Source organism: Impatiens glandulifera, chromosome 6, assembly GCF_907164915.1.
Source record: "Impatiens glandulifera chromosome 6, dImpGla2.1, whole genome shotgun sequence".
Lineage (NCBI taxonomy): Eukaryota > Viridiplantae > Streptophyta > Magnoliopsida > Ericales > Balsaminaceae > Impatiens > Impatiens glandulifera.
In genome coordinates, this window is record NC_061867.1 from 38,714,447 (window position 1) to 38,735,059 (window position 20,613).

At 32.8% G+C, this 20,613-nt stretch overlaps 2 protein-coding genes and 1 pseudogene across 2 annotated transcripts; all 3 read right to left on the reverse strand.

Moving 5' to 3' along the window:
• Positions 1-1,929: 1,929 nt before the first annotated feature.
• Positions 1,930-2,901, reverse strand: LOC124943583 (uncharacterized mitochondrial protein AtMg00810-like). The gene has a single exon (XM_047484073.1). The coding sequence runs from the start codon at positions 2,899-2,901 to the stop codon at positions 1,930-1,932; it is 972 nt and encodes a 323-aa protein (XP_047340029.1).
• A 5,201-nt stretch (positions 2,902-8,102) lies between these two features.
• LOC124943584 (peroxidase 44-like) lies at positions 8,103-10,708 on the reverse strand. The gene is made up of 2 exons (XM_047484074.1): positions 10,502-10,708; positions 8,103-8,861 (listed from the first exon to the last, which is right to left on the reverse strand). The coding sequence occupies exons 1-2, from the start codon at positions 10,706-10,708 to the stop codon at positions 8,103-8,105; spliced, it is 966 nt and encodes a 321-aa protein (XP_047340030.1).
• A 7,692-nt stretch (positions 10,709-18,400) lies between these two features.
• LOC124943586 lies at positions 18,401-20,244 on the reverse strand (annotated as a pseudogene).
• Between the last annotated feature and the right edge of the window lie 369 nt (positions 20,245-20,613).

Here is a 20,613-nt window from a genome sequence, read left to right on the forward strand (position 1 = left end):
AATAGATACATTTCTCTTCCCATGAAGTAACGTTGTTTCTAAATGTTCAAATTCATTAGGAAGGGATGATAACAACATCAAGGACAAATCTTCATCTTCAAATTTTACATAAAGATTATATACTTCTACTCTCTAGATAGGCACGATCGAATTATTCCGCACGTCAACCTATTCATGATACTCCATTCTTTTTCTTCTATACAATCTGTCTTTCTGACCTCAATAGTAACATCTAGACTCCACTGAAAAAGACAATTTAGAACCTCACATTGCCAAATGCCGAAATGCCCAGTTCTATCAAATATTTCCACTGCAAACTTCAAATTCGACATCGGGATCCTCGTCCAGGGTGACGAAGGAGTTGATTCCCCTTATAAAGACTCAATCGACATGCAAAGAACGAACCTTCAGCTCTAATACCACTTTTTGGGAAAAAATGACATAATAAACAAACGAAAGAACACACTAACATAATTTGATAATGGAGTTCAGCCAAAATGTTGCATACAACTCCAAGAACTAAGGTTATTATTTAATAAGGAAAAAGAGATACAAGAATTTGGTGCAATTAACCAAAGAGGGGAGAGTTTGTTTTATAGACTAAGAAACATCCCCACTTTCATCATCTTCCGATTGGGGATTCTAATTATAATTTTGAAGAGAGGTTCTTTTATATATTAGGAAATTTCTCTCACTCCCATCATCTTCCTATGTGGGATTCTAATTATGAAAAAAACAACAAAGAGTATGCTCTTTTGAGCATCCGCAGAGCCGGACCCTATTTAAAGAAGCTCCAACCATAGGCACTTGGGTGCAATCAAAGGACATGTTGCCCAAAAAATGCGTGCAGAAATTGAAGACGTTATGGTTTTGTTGAATCAACTCGGGAGGTGAGGTAATTGGAGGCGATTGGACTCGGCGTCATCTTTTACAGAAAGGGAACGACAATTGGAAACGAAAGAAGCAACATGTAACCTCCATAAGCTAACTCTGGTTATTCGACACCGTTTGAAGCAGGTGAACTACCAAAATGAGTGGGAGAACGACCTGGTCAAGATGAGATATATCTGGGCAGTGACTGACAGTGAAAGAGAGGAATTTTGGCATCGATAATTTGAAATCATAAAGGAAAAAATTGAAATGATGTCCTTCTTGGTTAGAATTAAAATGGAAAATTAGCTAGGATTATTAATTAGTATTGGAGATAAGAGAGATAGAGAGTCCCTAGAGCGAAATTTTCAGAGTTTGAAGCTCGTCTGAAAATATTGAATTCTCATGGTCGATAGAAAACAACTTTAGGGTTCATAGACGTTGTCTGAATCTTCTTTAAGTGTCCATTCACATTATCAATAATGTTCGATTTCAAATAATTTGAATTTCTGTAATCAAATTTAGCTTCCTATTATTTAATTTCTGGTTGTATTGTGAACCTTTAATTAATTTAGAAACTATCTGGCAAATCTAATTTGATTAATTCATCATAAATCAAAAATGTCAAATCTTGATTTTTAAATTTGAAAATGGTGAATTGCTATTCTCTAGGTTTTGCTCAAGAACAACAACTAGAGAATGATCTCAATAAGTCTTAAAATCAATTGGGATTAATTCTATCCAGTTTTTGTTAAAATTATGTTTGTAACGAAGTCACAATCAGGACTTCGATGATCGAACCGTGAAGAATTATATTAGAAAGTGAATAGAAAATTTAGAGAATGAAAATAACCTTGAATGAAAATCTGTCTATTGAAAATTAATTAGAATAAGAACACGATTACAAAACTTAAATAAAGTAAAGCATGAATAAGAGACATGAAGAGTCTCATTTACTAGAGATAAGACGAAGAGGCTTGGACAATCCAAGAGACTCTAGCATAACAAAAAGATTCCTTAATTGTTATTATTATTACTTTAATTTCTAACACCCCCCCCTTAAAGTGATGCCCGATGAACTAGTCCCAACTTAGATCGTAGATTCTCGAAAGGACCTTTAGAAAGTGCTTTTGTGAAGATATCAAGAACATTATCTTCACTCTTTACTGCAATCATCTCAATGATTATCTCTAGTAGTTTTTCACGAATAAAGTGATGGTCCAACTCAATGCGTTTTGTCCTCGTATGAAACACAGGATTTGAAGTCAATTTAATAGCACTCAAATTATTTCCATGGATAGGAACCGACTGGTCAAACTTGACATGAAAATCCTCCCAGAGTCTACGAAGCCATATGCACTCCTGTGCTGCGTGAGCTGATGCTTTGTATTCTGCTTCTGTTATAGATAAGGATACCGATCCTTGTTTTCTGCTATACCAAGATATGCTAGTGTTTCCACAAAGAAAAACAAACCCAGATGTGGACCTTCGATCGTCTCGATCTCCAACAAAGTCAGCATCTACATATCCTTGCAAGACGGATTTTTCATCTTTTTCGTAGAGTAGACCAATATCTAGTGAGGTATTAATATACTTCAGAATTTTCTTCGCTTCTTCGAGGTGTGTTTTCCTTGGCTCCTGCATGTATCGACTCACAACTCCAACTACATAAGCAATGTCAGGCCTTGTTATAGTTAGATAAATCAAACTTCCCACAAGAGCACGATAAGAACGAGGATCTGGTAGACATGTTCCTTCGTCTCGACTAAGTCTAGGATTTACGTCGAGAGGAGTATAACTCTTTTTTCCATCAGTCATACCAAATTTTTCTACCAACTTCTTTGTGCAGTTGATCTGCGATACAAACAACCCTTTATTGAAATTTTCGATTTGCAGACCAAGGAAAGTTCCAAGTTCACCAAGCTTCTTCATCTCAAAACGAAGCGAGAGCTCATCTTGTACACGAGCAACCTCATTATAGTTACTGCCCGTCAAGATTATATCATCCACATAAAGAAGCACCACCACCATCTGTCCTTAACTCTTCTTTATAAATAGACTTGAGTCGGATTCTGAAGTCTTGTACCCACAAAATTGAAGATATTCTGCAATCTTTCTATACAAAGCACGCGGGGCTTGCTTTAATCCATATAGTGCATTCTTAAGTCTACAGACCAACTGGGAACCATTAGTCTTCTCGAATTCAGGTGGTTGTTCCATATATATTGGACGATCAAGTTCTCTGTAGAGAAATGCATTCTTGACATCCAATTGTCACAGCTTCCATCGAGAACTTGCTGCTAAGACCAACACAGTGCGAATTGACGTCATCTTCGCAACTGGGCTGAATGTCTCCTCGTAATCTTCTCCATACTTCTGTGAGAATCCTCGAGTGATCAATCTAGCTTTGTATCGATCTATGCTTCCATCAGCCTTTCGCTTGATTCAATACACCCACTTACATGTGACTGCTTGAGTATTAAGAGGCTTCGGAATAACGTCCCATGTCTCATTCTTCTTGAGAGCATGCATTTCCTCCTCCATTGCTGCCACCCATTCTTTGACATTCTTTGCTTCATTATAAGAAGTGGCTTCCTCATCGTCTATTGCGTTTTCCAAGAAACAAGAAAATGTTGTTACAAAATTATCATCCCTGAATCGATAGGGCCTTACAATGTTCCTTTTTGGTCGAGATTCCCCATTCTGTTGTTGACTTGATTCTTCCTGATGTGGACTTCCTGGTAACCTTTCACCTTTGGCTCTTTCATCGACTGAAGTATCTTGAGCTAAGTCAGGGCTCCCCCTGTCACTATTATTACTACTACAGGAGCTTCCCGTAGACGTGGGAATGGAAAGATCTGTCTGAACAGTTTCTTCAACATCCTTCATATAGTACGAAGAAATTTCATCGAAAATAACATTTCTCGACACAGTGCATTTGTGGGTTGATGGATCCATACACCGCCACCCTTTCCTTCTCTGGTCATAGCTGACAAACACGCATTTGACTGCCTTCGCATCCAATTTGCTCCTTCTTGAGTCTGGAATATGGACATAAAAAGTATATCCAAAGACTCGAAAATGTTTAACATTTGGCTTAAAACCAAAAAGCATCTCGAATGGAGATTTGAACTCATTTGGGCTAAGCAGAACTCGATTGATGACATGAGCAGCACAACTCATGCCTTCTTCCCATAACTGTCTTGGTATATTCTTCATATGCAGCCAAGACTTACAAGTCTCTATAAGGTGTTGAATCTTCCTTTCGGCTATCCCATTCTATTGCGGGGTCTCAGGGTAGGAGAGTTCTCTTTTTATGCCATTTTGCCTACAAAACAATTCAAACTATTTTGAGGAAAATTCTCCACCATTGTTTGTCCGCAATACTCGAATTTTCCTTTCCTGTTCTCCTTCTACCGTCTCCTTGAACTTGAGAAATTTAGAGAACACTTTAGACTTCTCTTTCACAAGGTACACCCAAGTGAATCTGGAGAAATCATCCATAAACAACAACATATATTTACTTCCCGAGTATGAGGCACTTTGAGTTGGTCCCATCAAGTCACTATGAACTCGATCCAAAGGACCCTTACTTCTCGATATAGAGTTGTCGAAAGGAAGTCGACGAGCCTTCCCATATTGACATCCTTCACACACACACTACCCTTCTCAATTCTCAAATCTTCAGGTAGACCTTCGACAAGTTTCTTTCGAGACATAACACTGAGCTTAGTCATATTGACATGCCTAAGTCTTGCATGCCATAGAAAAGAGGTGCTTTTGTCGTTCACCTTTTCTATGCATGAATTTGAAGCTGAAAGGACAAAGAGATCATTTACTCGAGTTCCAGTATGAACCACATCCGCCTTGATTTCTTTCACGCTCCTTAAGAACTTTACATCATGTGTACCGAACAACACCAGATTTCCAGCGTCTACAACATTTGCAACCGAGAAGAGATTCTTCTGAATTCCTAGGACGTGGTAGACATTCTTCAGAGTAATATATTCACCTTTTTCACTTACAATGACAACCGATCCTTCCTTTTTAACTTCGTGAACCGAGTTATCTGTCGTGACAATGCTACCGCTCCCATTATGAACTCGACGAGAACACATAATCATCTCCAGTAACATGATGTCCGCACCTTGAATCGACGATCCACCTTTGATCGATCTCTTGTTTACCATGAGAAGCCTCTGTTTTCTTTTCCTTCGAAGTCGTCACATCGATATGAAAAGCCTTCTCTCAGTCCTCCTCAACACGCTGTTTAGACTTTTCTCCGAGATTTGAACTAACAAAATTTCCATTCAAATTTACTCGGAAATCTCTCTTGAAGTGTCCAGTCTTGCCACACCTGAAACACTTAAAGCACTTCTTTGGAATATTTGAAGAATTTTGACCTGTTTCTTCCTTCTTCGACTTTCCCTTTTTCCAGCTCGATTTCTTCACGAACAACGCATTGTTCGACTCCTCCTTTATACTCGTTCCAGCCATTTTTGCGGCCAACGACTCTTGAGATGACAAGAGATTTTCAAACTCCTCGAGTGAAGGTTGTTGAGCCCAACCTTGAATCGATGTGATGAATGGTGTATATTCGGGTCGAAGTCCTCAAACAATATGCCTCTTTGTTCGAGCCTCGGAGATTTTATCATCTGGGTTCAATAAAGAACAAATCCAAACCGAGTCCCGCTACACGCCCACCACTTTCCATATCGAATAACAACGATATCTTCTTCAACAATATTACCAAAGCTCTAATAGCATGTAACGAAGTCACAATTAGGACTTCGATGATCGAACCGTGAAGAATTATATTAGAAAGTGAATAGAAAATTTAGAGAATGAAAATAACCTTGAATGAAAATTTGTTTATTGAAAATTAATTAGAATAAGAACACGATTACGAAACATAAATAAAGTAAAGCATAACTAAGAGACGTGAAGAGTCTCATTTACTAGAGATAAGACGAAGAGGCTTGGACAATCCAAGAGACTCTTGCATAACAAAAAGATTCCTTAATTGTTATTATTATTATTACCTTAATTTCTAACAATGTTATGAAAATTTTAAGAAATTAAATGAGTGATTTTGATTAGAATGGTTTTTAGGGTTGCTTATATTGATTTTTGTTGTTCTAGTATAGTTCCTAAAGGTGTTTGGAATATTTTTACAAGCCTTAAATGTGGTTTCGATCGGGTTTGCAAGAAATCAAGTTTTTCCGATTTATTCATGTTTTTTTTGTGAAACACCAATGAAACTTCCAAGCTGTCTTCTATGGTTTGGTAGTCAATGAATGGTCTTTATCTCATGGTACAAGCTTGTAGGAAGAAGACTATCTACTCAAGAATAAGTTGTTCGTTGACCATTTGGGTGACCCAGTGACTTACCCGATTCAAGACCTGCACACTCGTGGGTCTATTCACCCAGTACGTGGCCCCTTAGCTAGGTTTCTCCTTGATCCATCCATATTCACAAATACGTTATAATATAAAAAATATCTCTATATATATAATGATGCTTAAAAGTGTTGAATTGTCGGTTAAAAATAAGATTAAAAATACTGTAGGTATGTTTCGAACTTGCAACCTAACAAAACAAATACAACCCTTTAACCAACTAAGCTAATAACACTTTATATTTTTAATTCAACACCAAATTAGATGAACACAGGACATTTTAACAATATAAGTTCAACATTTTAACTAAGTAATATATATATATATATATATATATATATATATATATATAATGATGCTTAATTTTTAAAATTTCCGGAATGTCGGGTCGAGAGTTGTGGTTAATTTGAATATATATGTGAGAGTAAATGGATATTTGGGTCGGATTGTGGGTTGACCGCTTATAAACTTAAAATGGTTAAAAATAAAATTAAAATGTTATAAGTATGTTTTGAACTTGGAACCTAACAAAACAAGTACAACACTTTAACCAAATTTGATTGTAATGTGGTTTGCCTATGGATAATAGACCAATATTAATTGAAAATGGTTAAAAAATATATAAATCAAATATTTGTTTGACCAAAGTGTGAGGTCACGATGTTAAATATTAATAAAATATGAATTAAATATTTGATTGACCAAAGTGAAAGTGTAAGGTCACAAGATGGGAGGTTCATTCGGCAAAAATATTTGATGAGATATGTGAGAAGATAAGTTGTTTTACCGAAATGAATAAAATGTGGAATGAGAGCGTTTTATTTTTTATTTTAATATATTATTCGTAATTTATTAAGAATTTTAAACATTGAATACATATTATTATTATTTTTTTATTAAATTTATTTTATTTTTATTTTTATCCGTGTGCATCGCACATGAATTTTCCTAGTTAATCTAATTTCTTATATCCTACTATGTAAGACTTAATTGCATGCTTAGAAAGAGATGAGTATATTTTCATCTAGGATAGGAATTATGTTTTAACCTTAGAGGTGTATTGGAGGTGGACAAATCCTAAAATGTATAAATATCGTATTTTTATAAATGAACAAATATTTGTTAGGATACAAGTGACATAATTACGTTGATGCACTTTCCCAAACACCGAACGGAAACATAATTTCTAAAAATGCATTTTGAACACGTAAAACATTTTTTATTTTCTAGTTTCTCATGGAGTAAAATCGGGTGATCACTATTAAAGTCAAATTCATCTATTAAAGTAAAATTCATCTATTAAAGTAAAATTCAGCTTAAGTCGACAAATCAAAATGCACTCTACTAGGCTTACCATTTTAGTTTCTAAATCTTACTCCAAATTTCAGAGAAATATAAATGATGGAGTTTCGAATTCAGAAATTCAATAGGCTATACAATACCCATTTACACTTAAGATGAAAATTCAAAAAATAATAAATAGAACTCGAAAATTAAGAATTAATTTATAATTGAAAAATGTTAACTTTATTAAAACAAACACAAGACACGTTATAATATAATATAATATAACTGAATTATTTTTGAATCAGAATTTGATGTTCTTAAATGACAAGCGTTTTATATTAAAAAAAGATAATCCTAGTTCCCTACTTTCAAAGAAAAGAAAATCAAAAGTGAACAAGCAGAAGTAATCAATAAATTTCATTATAGAAGAATTTCAATAAAACCAAGTCACATTGGAAATAAACATTGGTAATAAGTAATAACAATGTTTAAAAATTTCATTTCATAAGTATACATTAAAATAAAATATCCAACTCTGATAGTTTTTAAGTGCCCTTTTTATTAAAGACGTTACATTTCTTTCGGATTTCTCCAGCCTGCCCAACAAGTGCTCCAACATTTCCCAGCTTCACAAGGGCAGCTGCAAAATTATTTTTAAACATGGCCGGGTTTTTAGCGAGGTTGTTAACTATGGGAGCACTAGAAGCATCTAATGCAAGCTGTTGATCGATCTGCATCACTCCTCTCTTCTTCTTAATCTGGTTATAGAATTCATTATCGAGAATAAACGATGTATTCTGATCGAGAAACGCGGTTCCAGGTTGCGTTGCACAAACCCTAGTAAGCTTAGAAACTAGAACCGGGTCCATGGTGGAGTCTGGCTTTCCGGTCCCTTGAAAATTGGAAAGTCGATCTTGGAAGAAATTGCAATGTGCAATACCAACCGAGTGGCCTCCTAGGAGTGTGACCATGTCATTTAAGGTTAACTTCTTAGCTTTGAAAATTTGTAGTGCTTGAGACACTGAAACTGTAGGTCCTGGTAGGTTTACATCATTTGGGTTTGAGACTAGCCCGTCTCGCCTACCTGTTGGTATTTGATACGATGGCCCTCCAGCCAAACTTACTGAGTCTCTAGTGGCCAGTGCTATGATATCAGCACAAGATACTTTACTAGGGCATGCCGCTTCGAGATTTGTTTTAATTTCATCTATAATTTCAAACCCTCGAACTGTTTGATTTGGACCAGCATCCTTTTCTGATTGCTTTTTTGGAGTGGAGTCTATAAGAATTGATGCGTCGCAACCCTAAAACAAATATAATTATGATATAAGAAGAAATGTTTAAAAGAAATTAAACAACGGAGGTGCTTTTCCCACCCCCTCCCATATTCCCACTCCCTTCTCTCACTTCTTAATTAACTCTAAAATGACTTATTTATCCCTACCACCTTTATATATTTACATTTCTTATTTTATTTATTTTACTTATTTTATTTTATTTAATTATTAAGTTTTTTTATTAAATATAATTAATTAATTAATTTTTAATATTTTTTTTAACTTTATTTATTTAATTAAAAATACAAAATATTATTTTTTATATTATAATTATTTAAAATATATTAAATATTTAAATGAATACTAATTTAATAAAATATAAATATTTAATATTTTATTATATTAATTATATATATTTTTTTAAAATACTTATAAAAATCAATTTTTTTTATAATGTTTGACTAATTATTAAAATATAATATCATTAAGTAAAATATTATGATTAGATTAATTATTAATTATTATTTAATAGATAATTTTATTTATAAAAATATTAATAATTATTAATATTATGTTTGACTAATTATTAATATATAATATTATTAATTAAAATATTATGATTAGACTAATTATTAATTATTATTTAATAAATAATTTTTATAAGTATTTTAATATATATATATATAATTAATATAATAAAATATTAAATATTTATATTTTATGAAATTAATATACATTTCAATATTTAATATATTTTAAATAATTATAATATAAAAAAAATAATATTTTGTATTTTTAATTAAATAAATAAAGTTAAAAAATATTAAAAATTAATTAATTATATTTAATAAAAAAACTTAATAATTAAATAAAATAAAATAAGTAAAATAAATAAAATAAGAAATATAAATATATAAAGGTAGTAGGGATAAATAAGTCATTTTTGAATTAATTAAAGAGTGAACGGGGGTGAGAATATGGGAGAGGTGGGAAAAGCAATTTGCATATGTATATGTACCTATAAAATTCTAAAAACATTGGATTTAAAATAGAGTATATATGTAGTTCTTTAATATTTACAAAAAAAATATAGGAAATATATATTCTTATTAGATAATAATAATTATAATAATATTAATAATATTTGGTTTGAGTGTTTCTAGTACAGAACATTCTTTTATATATATAGGATTTTAAAAATAAATTTGTATAATTGAAAAATGTTGATTGGTATTGGTTTTAAAGAAGTGTTTTTTTTAAAAGACTAAAAAAATATTAATTTTACTGATTAAATAAATAATATTTTAATAATTTAGTTAATAAATAAATGTGGATGAAATTAAGGATCTAAATATAAATTAGTTATAAAGATTTAAAGTTGATGAAAGAACAAATTTAAAAAGACTTGAAGAAGTTAATGTAAAAAACAAATTTTAATAAAAAAAATGTATTAGAAAGAATTGAACCATATTGTGTTTATAATAAAACCACTAAACTATTATAATATTACATGTTTACAACATATAATATTATAATATACCAAATACAGTCTGTACAGAGATCAGCTCCGAAATGATTAGATGTTTAATTATGGTCTGATTTATAATTTATTTTATGAAAATGCAACCGAAAAATGTCATATATATAGTTTATCAAAATGTACTTACCCTCACAAAGCAGTCATGGAAATACATGCGAAGAAATGCAGCGGTGATGGAACGATCAGCGGCAAAGCGTTTCTGCACGACTTGCCGCACAATCTGTTCGGCACGAGGGCACGTCGCGCTGTAGAAGCCAACTTTAAGTTGGGCAGTAACGAGAGGGACAATAAAAACACTTAAGATTAAGAACAAAGGGATTGATATCCTCATCATTAATAATATTTGCCTGACTCTTAATATTGTCAATGCAAATAGTTTGGAAATGAATGATCGAAAGATTAATGATGGATACATGATGAATTAATGCATCTATATATATAGAGAGGGTCCATCAATGATTTCATAGAGGAGAGATATGAAAACGCGGAGAGAGGGAATTGGGAAGCCAAAGTCAATGCCAACTTAGAGGATGACAAGTATTTCGACGGCTATATTGGTTGAATCTCAAATATTAGAACATGTTAAACTAAGAGAAATAGCATGTCTTTTTATTTTATGAATTAGTATGGAGATCCATGAATCTTGGTACACATAAATAATTAATTATTTTGTAAAATATATATATGTCATTTATTTAATCTCATCCATCTTTAAACATGCAAATAACTAAAACTTTTTCATAGGAAAAAATGAGTAAAACTATTTTTAAACAATTAAAAAAAATAAAATTGTTTCTTAAAATTTAACTAAAACTGTTTTTTAAATATTTAATGAAAATAAAATTATTTCTTAAATAATTTAATAAAATTGTTTTTTAAACAATTAAAATATTTATTAAACAATTATATATATATAAATAAATTATTTCTTAAACAATTATATATATATATATATATTATTTTATACATATCACCTCTTTTAAACTTACCCCGCTTGATAAACTTTGCAAAATGTATTTTTGTCCTGTGAAATGTCCGTATTATCCCTCGCGTGTCCAATTTATCGCTCAATTATGTGAAATGTCACTCTCGCGTTTCACTAGTAAAAAAAGAGTCTATAGCGATTTGTCTCCCAATCGCTATTAGCCTCTAAACCAATTGCTGGAGACATAAGGCGATTGGTTATAACACAATCGCCATCAATCGGTAGAGGTTTACTCGTCGTTGTCTTAATTGGAAGCGGCGATTGGTATAATACCAATCGCTATAATCTTATGGCGATTGGTTTAAAACCAGTCGCAATTTACCTATACTCAATGGCGATTGGTTGAACACCAATCACATCTTCCATACAGTCTCTGTCGATTGACAGAAGACCAATCGCAACTTCCATACAAGCTCTGGCGATTGGTAATGCAACCAATCGCTACAGACTTTTTTTTATAAAAAAAAAATTAATTTTTTTTTTTCATTCATCAAAGGCTTACTTTAACACAATCTTTATAAAGTATTTGCATTCAATATAGAATATTGATGTGAAAAGAACCGCCAACAAAATCTAACCAAATTTTACAAAAGAAAAGAAAACTTGACCATATAGATAACGGTCCCTTCATACGCTTCTAGTATGTCAACTGCTTTTGAAGCACTAAAAAAGCAGCCCAAGAAAGAGTCATTAGAGTTCTGAATCAAGACTAACTTCCATGATTCATAGGTTAAAAGTATCACAAGACAAATGTCAGATTTTCCTAGCCTGTATAAGCTTAGCATTTCATAAAATTTACTTAAATTAGATAGTGATAACACAAGGCATGTCCACTAAACTCCATCTTCTGACTTGTCTCTCAAATAGAGATATGAAGAAGAGGAACGGGCAGTGCAAATAGGTCACAATTTGAATCAGAATAGAGGTCATACTTAGAATTTAGGTGATGAGCAACTGCAAAACCAATTCAGTTCATACGATGGTTTATTTAAAACGCGTGAGTTCATAAACGTGTTTTAGATAAAACGCGTGAGTGGTATTTCCTGCTTTTGCATTTACGCAAAATGCCACTTATTCGTTTCATCTAAAACGGGTTTATGAACTCACGCGTTTTAGATGAAAAACGCGAGAGTGACATTTGCGTCTTTAATCGTATATATACTTTATTTTTCTTTAATTTAAAAAATCTCATTCACGACTCTCTCACTTTCCATTCTAACTCAGGACTCTCTCACTTTCCATTTCAACTTCCAACTTCATATTTACAACTCTCGACTTTCCATTCCAACCTCGTTCAACATCATCGATCAACTCTCATCATCGTTCATCGTCCGTCTCTTCGATCATATATTCAGCTGAGTTTAGGGTTTAGGGTTTAAGTTTAATCTGTAATGTTCTCATTATTCTGTCATTTATATTGATGGATATTGATGTATAATCCTTAGCTTTTAGGGTTTGTGTATCTTTTAGGATTTATGTGTGTATATGATGTTGCTTATACAATGTTCTTCACTCGCGAGTATTATATCAGTGTTCTTATTCTGCATGCATGTATTTCTCATATATTCTTTCACGAGCATTGTACCTATATGTTGCTTTCACGAGCATTGTACCTAAATGTTTCTTTCACGAGCATTGTACTTTGACGATTTGCTAATGAGATTTGCAAATGAAATCATGAATGTGACAAAGATTGTAACAAATGCTAGTTTCCAAATAAGCTCAATTTATGTGATAAAATTTCATGTGATCAAATATGCTTATAATCTAATATTAAGATTACGTAAGGAAAACATATTATACCACCACATATGCCTGATTATAGTGAAACAAAAATGCAAACATATAGAATTTTTTAGGATCAAGATCGTCAATAGGAACTAGGGTCCGACTATTGTTGAACGCTTACACACACATTAGTTGATAGTAACCCTGTTAGAGGTTAATATCGGTTTCTATTCTACACAAGTAGTCACAAACTTTTGAACCGAGTTCAAGTGCGGAAGTGTTTGTTTCAATTTGAAGCAACAACAACTAAAAGGTTTAGAGGATAAATGAAGAAATGACACAACACAAAGTTTATGGATGTTCGGAGATAAAGCTCCTACGTCACCCCTTCTTTTCAACCTTGAGAATAATATTCACTAGAAGATTTGATTGAATACAACACTCGTACACAACCCAGTCGAATAGCCAAGACTTAATTTCTTCATGTTTTTGAACTCCTAGCACACACTTTAGTTGAACAGAAACGAATTATGTCAACTTACAATGCTCACCACTCACACAGAATAGTTAGATTTAATACACTTAAATGATTAGTGAAGCTTGAAAATATTGCTAGGAAGATGTGTATTATAGTCGGTTGAAGTTTTGAGAGAAAGTTGTTCGCACAGCTCGGTGAAAAGATATTTAATCTAGTTGAGTTATGTTCTCTTAATTAGGCATGTGTCAACATATATGTTTTGCTTCTTCAACGGATACATTTTTCTTCATAGGACATCTTTCTTGATCTTAATTGGTTGAGATCCAAATAAGTCAATTGGATAGGATATCCTTTGATCTTGTCTGTACATTGATTATAATAAGTCAAGATGACATTAATTGGATTATGATTTTCTAGGAGCATGCAACAAGGATAATTTGTCATTTGGTGCTCTTGACAGTCTGAACTGGGTAGACAGACATCTGTTATCAAAAGGTTTTCCTCAGACTTGCACCAAAATGGAAATAAAATCCTGATGTATCATAAAGATAATTCCTGCCGCTACCGGAAATGTATTTGAATTTTGAGAGGTAGTAAAACCGATTTCATCTGCTATTGGTTACGCTTCTTTGAAACCGATTTCAACTACCGATGTCTACTACATGTTGCGCTTTCGGGAGAACTAATGTCTACTACCGGTTACAATTCTTGGAGAACCGATGTCTACTATCGGTTACACTTCTTGGAGAACCGATATCTACTACTGGTTACGTTTCTTGGGAAACCGATATCTACAACCGGTTGCGCTTCTGGGAGAACCGATGTCTACTACCGATGTCTACCATCGATATCTACTACTGGTTGCGCTTCTAGGAGAAGCGATGTCTACTAACGGTGTCTACTACCGTTTGCACTTTTGGGAGAACCAATGTCTACTACCGGTTTCTTGGAAACCGATTTCTACTACATATGTCTACTATCGGTTGCGCTTCTAGGAAACCGATGTCTGCTATCAGTTACGCTTCTTGGGAAACCGATGTCTACTATCGGTTATGTTTTTTTTCAGAACCAATATTTTTACTATTGGTCACACTAAGACCGATGTACAAAATATTGATAATTGAGATAACCGATTTCCTTAAGTGCTGAAGTAGAAGGCTGAGCCGACTTGATAAAGTATCGATCATCTTTCCTACCGGTTTTCTTTAATCTGCACAGAATTAACTTAATAATGTTCTTTATTAGTAATTAATTAATACTAATTTTTAATTACCTATTTTTATCTAACAGATTTTTCGTGTATTCTTTGATTTTTCTTACTTGTGTGTTCTACGAATGAAAGAATGGAGAATTGATGTTTAAGATTGCGATCAATCAATTTACAATGACGACAATTTTGCAGAATTCATGATACTCATGTGTCAAATATTACTGCCCTTTCTTCATAATTCAATGTCTCCAGTTCAAATGGTCGGGTATCATAACATAACAATGGAGATATTAAAATTTCGTAAAATCCCACATCTAGAAGTACCAAAAGCATCAATAAATGGGGACTGTAATGTTTTTGTATTAATGTATATAGAGTACCTGACTGCTAAACTTGGTCTAAAAAATTGCATATAAGATAAGATGAAATTTTATAGATAAAAGTGGGCAGTCAGTTGTTCTACTAAATTTTAGAGCCAAGAAGTTGTAATACGTTGAAACAATTCACATTATTGTTGTAACATGTTGTGTAATATTGAATATTGTTTATCATCATTTTTATGTAATACTGTTATTTATTTTAGATTGTTGAACAAAAATTGACCCATGCATATTACAATATGCGTGAGTCATGTTGTAATATGCATGGGTCATAACTCACGCATATTGTTATATGCGTGAGTTATGATACATCATACTACAACTTAACTCACGCATATTACAACATGACTCACGCATATTGTAATATGCGTGAGTTATGATACAACATACTACAAATTAACTCACGCATATTGTAATATGCATGAGTTATGATACACCATACTACAAATTAACTCACGCATATTACAATATGACTCATGCATATTGTAATATGCGTGAGTTATGAGTCATGCATATTACAACATGTGAGTCACTATTTGTTCAACATGCTGAAATAAATAACATTATGAGCCAAACTAAGAATGTTGTTGAAGTAAACTTAGAACATAATGCTTCATACAATACCAAATTATTCATACAATACAACATTATCTTGGTTGAAGTAAACATAGAATATTATTCATACAACAGTAAACTTAGAATATTGAAGTAAACTTAGAACATTGAAAATAGAATTATTCAACATGCTGCTGAGATGATGGCTATTGCTGATATGATGGTTGATGTTGCTACTGAGATACTACTTTTGCAGTATATGGTACAGGCATCATTGATTTTCATGTTGCCATGTTATGACCGTAACCACCACATGAGCTGCATCGTCATCGGACCTTACGAGTCTCACCTTGGGATGACCTACGATTTGTTGTTGTCCGCCCTTTCTTCACCTTAACAGATGGTTTTAGGAAGACGCGTTGTTTGATTAAGTTCTGGAATATCCCATTCTTCTTCATCACCAACAAGATAACATGTCTCGCAATATGCATTCAACCACATTTCAGTTGAGTAATACCTGAAAAAGATAACGATTAAACATGTGAGCAATTGGTTAAATAGATAGATTAAAGATAATTATTAAACATGAAACGTTACCTTGAGCAGAAGTCATAGAGATCTAATTTTCGTGTACAAGCAGCAGCTAGGGCATGAGTACAAGGAAGACCAGATACATCAAATACCCTACAACTATAAGTGAAGGAAAACAAGGCTTCGTCGTCTGAGTAGTTAAGGATCTCAATGATAGTAGTGATGAACTCCTTAACATACTCCTTGATACTCCTCTATGTAATAGCCGTCGCAACTTGGCCCTTATTTTTCGAATGGCGTTTTCAGGATAGAACTATCTCTTGTGTTCATCCTTGAATTCACCCCATTTATTTATAGAACATAAACCTCTTTCTATGTCACTACTTCTTCTCATCCACCACAACATTGCGGTATCTTCTAGGTACGTCGTGGCAGTATCTATCTTTCTCGCCTCTTCCATTAGACCGAGTGCTTTGAAATACTATTCCAGACCCCATACGAAGTTGACGATCTCTTTTGAGTTCCTCTCCCTTAAATACGCTTTAGGTCTTGGAACGTCTATCCTTGTCGGATTAAGGACTCCTATAGGCGCATGTCCGCACTCTTGCGCAACCGCCTTCTTGAGTAACGCCACATCCTCTTCAGTAGCTTGTAACTTTGAAGTCATTACTTCGAGTTTCTCGTTCAAGTTACTGATCTTACCAAGGAGGGTCTGCTCCGCGATCTGAATTTTCTATTAACATTTGGACAACCCCTCGTTCAAGGCACCTTGCATGCCTTCTTGGAGCTTGTCTCTCTCCTTCTCGATCTTGACGATGCGTTCCTCTAGGTCCTTAAAGTTATCTTGTCCGTAAGCCATGTTGATTTCTACTTTCTCCAACCTAGTGACAATGTTAGTGATATCATGTCTTGATCTTCCCCTTTCTTTTGTATTTTTGGATCCTCCCGTTTGAACCTATCTCGGGTTCGTAAGATCATCTCTGATCTCTTGGGGAAGTTTCTCTACTCCATCCACGTTGTTAGTCGTTGCACATTTCTTCGATCTCTTCAACATTCTTCTCTGATACCAACAGTCACGGGCTCTGTCTTTCCACCAATGATCCGTACGACACTAGTTACGATCTTTGGTAGAACGAGTAACTAGTCAGCATTTCTCAAAGCAACACTCGATGTTTGCTTAAATAAATATAAAAACTCTAGAGAGAGAGAATCGAAGTTTTACAAAGAAAAGTATTTTATTACTCAAATACTTATTGTGATACATCAAAGGTATTTATAGAACATATTATAGCTATTACATTAATGACACACTAATTGACACTTATAAGGATGCCCTAAATTACCCTTAGATCTAGGATATTAGGCTTGAAGCTAGAGGTGTATAGGATGTAGACAAATCCTAAAATGTATAATTATTGTATTTCTATAAAATGTATAATTATTGTATTTCTATAAATGAACAATATTTGTAATGGAGACCACCTCTGGATGGATACATGTGGCATAACGTCGATGCGTTTTCCCACGTATAACTAAACATCGGACGAAAACATAATTTCTAAAAATGCGTTTTGAACACGCAAAACATATTTTATTTTCCGGTTTCTCACGGAGTAAAATCGTGACGACTATTAAAGTGAAATCTAGCATAAGTACGACAAATGAAAACACATTCTATTTGGATTACCATTTTAATTTCTCATCACATCCCAAATTCAAGAGAAATATAAATTATGGAGTTTTGAATTAAGAAATTTTATTACACAAAATTTTGGGCTATATAATACCATTTACACTTAACATGAAAATTCAATAAATAATTAAATACAATTATAAAATTAAAAATTATATATATATATATATATATATATATATATATATATATATATATATATATATATAATATGATTGGATTAATTTGTATCAGATTTTGATGTTCTATAATGACAAGCGGTTTATATTAAAAAAAGATAAGCCTTATGATTAATTCCTTCTCTACTTTCAAAGAAAAAAAATTCAAAAGTGAACTAGATAGAGGTAAACAATAAATTTCATTATAGAAGAATTTCAACATAACCAAGTCACATGCATAATAACAATGCTTATAAATTTCATTTCATAAGTATACATTAAAATAAAATATCCAACTCTGATAGTTTTTAAGTGCCCTTTTTATTAAAGACTCTACATTTCTTTCGGATTTCTCCGGCCTGCCCAACAAGTGCTCCAACATTTCCCAGCTTCACAAGGGCAGCTGCAAAATTCTTTTGAAACAAGGCCGGGTTTGAAGCAAAGTTGTTAACTATGGGAGCACTAGAAGCATCTAATGCAAGCTGTTGATCGATCTGCATCACTCCTCTCTTCTTCTTAATCTGGTTATAGAATTCATTATCGAGAATAAAAGATGTATTCTGATCGAGAAACGCGGTTCCAGGTTGCGTTGCACAAACCCTAGTAAGTTTAGAAACTAGAACCGGGTCCATGGTGGAGTCTGGCTTTCCGGTCCCTTGAAAATTGGAAAGTCGATCTTGGAAGAAATTGCAATGTGCAATACCAACCGAGTGGCCTCCTAGGAGTGTGACCATGTCATTTAAGGTTAACTTCTTAGCTTGGAAAATTTGTAGTGCTTGAGACACTGAAACTGTAGGTCCTGGTAGGTTTACATCATTTGGGTTTGAGACTAGCCCGTCCCGCCTACCTGTTGGTATTTGATACGATGGCCCTCCAGCCAAACTTACTGAGTCTCTAGTGGCCAGTGATATGATATCAGCACAAGATACTTTACCAGGGCACGCCGCTTCGAGATTTGTTTTAATTTCATCTATTATTTCAAACCCTCGAACTGTTTGATTTGGGCCAGCATCCTTTTCTGATTGCTTTTTTGGAGTGGAGTCTATAAGAATTGATGCATCGCAACCCTAAAGCAAATATAATTATGATATAAGAAGAATTATTTAAAAGAAATTAAACAACTATATATAAATATATATATATATACCTATGAAATTCTGAAAACATTGGATTCTACAAGTATATATGTGTTTCATCAATTTAATAACAACTAACAAATTTTTTTAATTAGGAATTATATATATTCTTATTAGATAAATAATAATATTTGGTTTGAATGTTTATAGTATAGATCATTATTTTATATATATAAGATTTTAAAAATAAATTTTGTATAATTGAAAATTGTTGATTGGTATTGATTTTAAAGAAGTTTTTCTTAAATACTTGAAATATAGTAATTTATACTAATTAAATAAATTATTATTTTTTTAATAAATTAAACGAAGTGATTGAAAAGTGTGGATGAAATTAAGGATCCAAATATAAATTAGAGTTAAAAATGTTTAAATTAATGAAACAACAAATTTTTAGAGACTTGAAGAAGTTAATGTAAAAAACATATTTTAATAAAAAAAAATGAATTGGAAAGAATTGAACCATGTGTTTATCATAAAACAACTAAACTATTATAATATTATATGTTTTACAACATATATATATATATATATATATATATATATATATATATATATATATATATATATATATATATATATATATATATATATATATATATATATATATATATATATATATATATATATATATATATATATATATATTAAATAGGTAATTAATTCTTTTATTTTTTTAGTTTAACTTTTACCAAATACTGTCATAGAGAACCCCTCCGAGATGAAATTGTGTTTAATTATGCTTTGTTATTTTTTTTTTAAAGAATCTAACCAAATAATGTCATATATAGTTTATATAAATGTACTTACCCTCACAAAGCAGTCATGGAAATACATGCGAAGAAATGCAGCGGTGATGGAACGATCAGCGGCAAAGCGTTTCTGCACGACTTGCTGCACAATCTGTTCGGCACTAGGGCACGTCGCGCTGTAGAAGCAACTTTAAGTTGGGCTGTAACGAGAGGGACAATAAAAACACTTAAGATTAAGAACAAAGGGATTGATATCCTCATCATTAATATTTGCCTGACTCTTAGTGTAGTTTGGAAATGAATGATCGAAAGATTAATGATGGATACATGATGAATTAATGCATCTATATAGAGAGAGAGAGGGTACATCAATGATTTCATATAGGAGAGATATGAAAACGTGGAGAGAGGGAATTGGGAAGCCGAAGTCAATTACTCAATGCCAACTAAGAGGATGACAATATTCCACGCACGGGTGAAAAAGGGGTCAAAACCGAGAGTTAAAACTATCGGTTTTGACCCTATAACTTTCGGTGAAGACACCTTACCGAAGGTTTTAGTAACCCTCGCCATCCCTCGGTATTGACACTGTCGGGACTTTGAAAAGGAGAAAAACCGAAAGTTATATGAAAA

Bases quoted from the DNA above. Each gene is read 5' to 3' on its own strand.
- LOC124943584 (XM_047484074.1), bottom strand. From the start codon at position 10,708: ATGATGAGGATATCAATCCCTTTGTTCTTAATCTTAAGTGTTTTTATT. The intron at 8,862-10,501 runs GTAAGTACATTT...TATTTGTTTTAG, and splicing joins TCCATGACTGCTTTGTGAGG to GGTTGCGACGCATCAATTCT.
- LOC124943583 (XM_047484073.1), bottom strand. From the start codon at position 2,901: ATGGTGGTGGTGCTTCTTTATGTGGATGATATAATCTTGACGGGCAGT.